Source organism: Lycium ferocissimum, chromosome 10 (assembly GCF_029784015.1).
Source record: "Lycium ferocissimum isolate CSIRO_LF1 chromosome 10, AGI_CSIRO_Lferr_CH_V1, whole genome shotgun sequence".
NCBI lineage: Eukaryota > Viridiplantae > Streptophyta > Magnoliopsida > Solanales > Solanaceae > Lycium > Lycium ferocissimum.
In genome coordinates, this window is record NC_081351.1 from 38188695 (window position 1) to 38194432 (window position 5738).

General features: G+C 35.7%; 1 protein-coding gene across 1 annotated transcript; it reads left to right on the top strand.

Annotated features, from left to right (window-relative positions):
* The first annotated feature begins 400 nt into the window (after window positions 1-400).
* Window positions 401-4761, top strand: LOC132035398 (probable beta-D-xylosidase 7). The gene is made up of 6 exons (XM_059425656.1): window positions 401-811; window positions 1852-2154; window positions 2517-2686; window positions 2816-2907; window positions 3219-3983; window positions 4067-4761. The coding sequence occupies exons 1-6, from the start codon at window positions 401-403 to the stop codon at window positions 4654-4656; spliced, it is 2331 nt and encodes a 776-aa protein (XP_059281639.1). The 3' UTR covers window positions 4657-4761.
* The last annotated feature ends 977 nt before the right edge of the window (window positions 4762-5738 follow it).

Below are 5738 nucleotides of genomic sequence, written 5' to 3' on the forward strand. Positions count from 1 at the left end.
TAGCTAAGGGCAATCCTGCAAATTGCCCAAGGAGAATAAATCCCCATAAATTGGCGCAAAATTGAAATCCTTTAGGTTCTAATACATACTAGTAGGGAAAATACATGCACATGAGTTAAATGGAGTTTAAATGGTGCAAACAAATTCATTAAATTATCAATATATATAGCTTTTAAGTGTACATGAACTCACACATTATTTGATGACTGAATTTATTAGCTAGACATTGTTAACACTTATTAGTTAAATATACTAACCGTTACCTTTGAAAAGTTCTGCACTTGGCGCCACCAATACATTTCACCAGTAACAGCCGAACATAACCATTCCTCCTTTCCCCAACAATAAAACAGGACACACTTTCTTTTTCCCTCTTTCTCTTACAAAATTAATCTAAAACATGGGACTCCACAAAATTATTATCATCACCATTATCATCTCCTTTGTCAGCATTACTAAGTCAACTCATCCTCCATTTTCATGTGACATATCCAATCCAGATACCAGAAAATTTCGGTTCTGTAATTCCTCATTACCCATTACGCAAAGAGTAGATGATCTAATTTTACACCTGAATTTGGACGAGAAAATATCACAATTGGGTAACACAGCACCAGCCATTCCACGGCTAAATATCCCTGCTTATGAGTGGTGGTCAGAGGCGTTACACGGACTATCGACAGAAGGAGAAGGAGTTACTTTTAATGGAAGTATTACATATGCAACACAGTTCCCTCAGATCATTCTTACTGCTTCTACTTTTGATGAACATCTCTGGTATCGTATTGCTCAGGTATATATTATTTTGCTCGTCTTAGGCTCTGCTATAGTGTACTTAATTCAACTCTGTTCAATTTTATACGCGACGTTTAATTGGACACACGACACTAAGGAGGGCGGAGGCATAGGGGTGCAGGGGGTCCAATTAAACTACTATATAAAAAGGGCATTTTTTTTTTTTTTGGTATGTATAATTTACGAATCCCCTTGGCATAAAATTTATTTTGGACCTCCTTGTTTGAAATTTTAGCTCAGCCGCTCAAACTTGGCTATTAGTGACAGTGAAAAAAATAAATAAATTATGTAACAGTTGATGTGCATGTTAGACAGAGAAAATGCCAAATCAAAGTTTAAGATCTAAATATTTAAATGACAATTTGAGAAAGATGTGAGAACGTGGATTATAGATGGTACAATTAATGGAATATTATCTAATGAAGACGTTTCAAAAGGAAAAGATGTAAAGATGTCATATAAATTAAAACGAGGGGATAGTTGTCTATAGAGTACTAGCAATGGCGGAGGCAAAATTTTCGGGTTCATCAACTATATATACATAAGAAAAGTTGACCTTGTATGTATAGTAGTAATATTTTCCGCCCCTCTAGCTCCGCCCTGGGTACCAGTTACTTCCTATTTGATTTTGGACAAATTGTTCTTAGAATGATCATCTTGATCATGGAATCACCTTTTGGTGTTGGACTGCCTCAAACTTTAATTGGATTATTGGAAGAAGATATAACGTTTCTGAAAAGATCCAAGAGATAATTGTATGGTAAATATAGAAATTCAAATGAACTTATATTCCCTTTGTTACACTTTATGTGGCACCTTTCGAAAGTCAACCAAGTTTTTCTTTGACCTAAATTTTTTGTATGCGTTTTAAATATTTTAAGTTGTTAATTATTGTGACCTATAATATTTTTTATGTAGTTTGCAAATATATAAATTTTATTTAAGAAAACTTAAAGCTACAATGTCAAAATTCACGGAATCTTGAAATTTCAATCATGCCACATAAATTTGGACAGAGGGAGTAGTATCTAGTATTATAAGATGTACTTTGCATAGGCAATTGCAAGAGAGGCAAGAGCAGTATACAATGCTGGTGAACTAAAGGGAATGACATTCTGGGCACCAAATGTGAACATATTAAGGGATCCAAGATGGGGAAGAGCACAAGAGACAGCTGGTGAAGACCCAATGATGGTTGGAAAATATGCAGTGGCTTATGTAAGAGGACTTCAAGGGGATAGTTTTGAAGGTGGAAAACTCAAAGATGGGCATCTTCAAGCTTCAGCTTGCTGCAAGCACTTTGCTGCTCAAGATTTAGATTACTGGAATGGCCACCATCGTTTCACCTTCGATGCTCAGGTTAGTTACTAACCTGCTGTCACATGTTAAATTACGCTGATCCTTTAATTTATTTAGATTTTTTTTTTCATTTATGGCCCATCCGCTGAAATTAATTACGGGTGCTATCCATAATATACAAAACATATACACTGATTTGTATATTATATTGTACATCTATGTATAGTATATGTATAATTTATGTACACGATGTGTATATTACATGTATATTTATGCTTAATATACAAAAACTATACATTTGCTGGCTATTGTTCTTTTGTGCAGTTCAAAAATGTAATTATCCCTAAAAACAAGTGATTTCATATTATTTAATTTTTTTCCAGAAAGTTTGATATTGTTATCTAAACCAATGTGTCATTCAGGTTACACCACAGGATATGGCAGATTCATTTCAACCACCATTTAAGACTTGTGTGGAAGAAGGAAAAGCCACCAGTCTAATGTGTGCTTATAGTCGTCTAAATGGGGTCTCGAACTGTGCTAACTATGATCTCCTGACTAAGACTGCTCGTGGACAGTGGGGTTTCAACGGGTAAAATTTTACTGAAAATTAAGAAACAAATGGATATTTCTGTTCTGATACCTTCAAAAGTTTACTACTTCTATGGTGAAAATATGACTCCAGCAATCCCAAAACTAACTATTGTCTATTGCTGAAAAGTTACATTATATCAGATTGCGACGCAATTCGTGTTATGCACGATGCCCAGGGATACACAATTGAAGATGCAGTTGCATCTTCTCTCAAAGCTGGTAAGTGATCCCTAATTTGTTGGCTCACACTTTTCTGTAAACTTAATGATGTCTTGCCTGTTACCGAAATTGGGAGGAAAATATCTATATTCCAAATGAACCTATCTACTGGTGATAAAGCTTGAACCTGTAAGATCCATCATTGACAGAAAGTTCAATTTAATTGACATATAAACAAGCAACTACCTAAATCAATTGCAATGTTCTTGCAAAGGATGTTGAGGAAAGGCGTGGCTAGTAAGGTGTCTCCAAGCTAGGCTAACTTAATTTATTGCAACTATCTGACCTCTTCCTTGTCTACTGCAATTTAGGTATGGATGTAAATTGTGGTTCCTTCGTGACAAACTACACGAGATTAGCTTTGGAGAAGAAGAAATTACAAGAATCTGATATAGACAGAGCTCTTCGCAATATCTTCTCCATTAGAATGAGGCTAGGACTATTCAATGGTGATCCAAAAAAACTGGAATATGGAGACATTTCACCTATAGAGGTTTGTAGTAAAGAGCACCAGGATCTAGCCCTTGAAGCAGCAAGAAATGGCATTGTCCTTCTAAAGAATTCTGCCAGACTGCTTCCGCTTTCTAAGATCAACACAACATCCTTTGCTGTAATAGGTCCAAAAGCAAACGATTCTGACTTACTTCTAGGTAATTATGCAGGCATTCCCTGCAATAATGTTTCATTACTCCAAGGATTTCAGCGTGTTGTGAAAAACTTAGGCTATCATCCAGGCTGCAATTTTGTCAACTGCACTTCTGCTGCAATAGATGAAGCAGTAGATGTTGCAAAAAAGGCACAGTTTGTTGTTTTAGTGATGGGATTGGACCAGCGTGTGGAGAGGGAGAACTGGGATCGCGTAGATTTGGGGCTACCTGGCCAGCAAGAGATTCTTATTAACGCAGTAGCTCAAGCTGCTGTAAAACCTGTTATACTGGTGTTAGTAGGTGGAGGCCCAATTGATATTTCTTTCGCCAAGAAAAACCCGAAAATCGGAGGCATCTTGTGGATTGGTTACCCTGGGGAGGCTGGTGCAGCTGCATTGGCACAGATTATATTTGGTGAACATAATCCAGGTTAACTTCAGCATCAATAATCTTGAGTAAATCCATTTTGTCGGAAAACTTGTTTAATATGCTAGATCACATTTACCTTGCAGGGGGCAGGTTACCAGTGACTTGGTATCCTAAGGAATTCATAAAAGTACCAATGACAGACATGAATATGAGGCCTAATTCATTGACTGGATATCCGGGGCGCACTTACAGATTCTACCAAGGGCCAAAAGTTTATGAATTTGGCTATGGTCTTAGCTACACTAACTATTCATACAAAATTGCCTCTGTCAGCCATCACAACCTCTGCTTCAATAACCAAACAACTGACAAGTCAACAAAACAAGGTTCACTTCATAATATTGCAATTTCAAATCTTGGATCAGAGGTTTGCAACAAGGCTAAGATATCAGTTAAGGTTACGGTGAAAAACAAGGGGAAAATTGCTGGTAAGCATCCTGTGTTGTTGTTTCTTAGGCATTCCAAGGTGAAGGATGATGAGGTTCCAAGAAAGCAGTTGATTGGATTCAAGAGTGTACAATTAGGTGCAGGAGAAAAAACCAAGGTTAAATTTATTGTGAACCCTTGTGAACACTTTACAAGGGCTGATAAATATGGTATATCAGTAATTGATGAAGGGAAATATTTTCTTGTTGTGGGAGATGAGAAGAAACCTGTTACTGTTTCCATATGACCCTTTAAATCATATATAAAAGTACAGTCTTAATAATTAGATCACATTTGTAGTGTGCATTTTAGTACTGTAAAGACTATTCATCTCCTTATTGGATTCAGTTGATTTTTGTCTCTAACCCATAATAAATGTTTAACTTTTAATTTTTATTGCTGTTGATTAGCTGCTATTTCATCTTCCTAAAAGATTACTTTGAGTTAGGTAGATACGGATTTAGTTGTCCTAAGAATGGGTTATTTTTGCAAAATATATGAATACTGGAAAAGATATTTTATTTGTCTAATTAGCAATAATTTAAAGGTATTCTTCTTATTTTTAGTTTTTCTTAACCTAAAAAAAAGTGAAAAGGGCAAATGTAAATCAAGATACAAAAGGGATGAGACTGGAATTACAGCCAGCTAATTGCAACATAGTATAACTTGGAGAAGGTAGCCCGTAGTTTGTCCATATCTTTTATTTTAAAGTTTCAAGTTTCAGTGTTTTCTTAAACTCCTATTACCCTTAAGGATTATATACATGCATTTTAAAAGGAAAAGAAATGCTAACGAGGGACAAGAGGAAAAAGGAAGGCTTAAAAAAAAAAAAAAGAAAGGAAAAAAGGTAGTGATCTTGTTAACTTATCATTGAGATTATTCAATATTTTAGGTTAAGGTATTTGATCTATTTGTAAACAGAAAGAATAGATCAATCTTATTGAACTTCAAAGGAATGCATCTCTGCGGAAGGGATAACGAGCTTTAATTGGGATAGGGCTGGACATAAATACCGAAAACCGAACCGAAACTTCAACAAACCGAACTGAACCGAACTAGTTTGGTTCGGTGTTTGGTGTCCATCGTTAAAAAACCGAAACCGAAATAGCCGAACCGAACTTTGATAAAACTGAACCGAAAAACCGAACGCGCACCGAAATTTAATACATTACCTAAAAAAATTAAAATAGTCCAGGCCCATTAAGTTTAAACAAAAAAAAACCCAATTGTAATAAGTCCTCTTTTGCATTTGTATCCCTAATTTTCCACTTCAATTGAAAAAATCAAATATCCTTAACAAAGAAAGGTAACTAGGATGTCTCTTTAGGA

Bases quoted from the DNA above. Each gene is read 5' to 3' on its own strand.
- LOC132035398 (XM_059425656.1), top strand. From the start codon at position 401: ATGGGACTCCACAAAATTATTATCATCACCATTATCATCTCCTTTGTC. The intron at 2,687-2,815 runs GTAAAATTTTAC...ATTGCTGAAAAG, and splicing joins GGACAGTGGGGTTTCAACGG to TTACATTATATCAGATTGCG. The intron at 3,984-4,066 runs GTTAACTTCAGC...TTTACCTTGCAG, and splicing joins ATTTGGTGAACATAATCCAG to GGGGCAGGTTACCAGTGACT.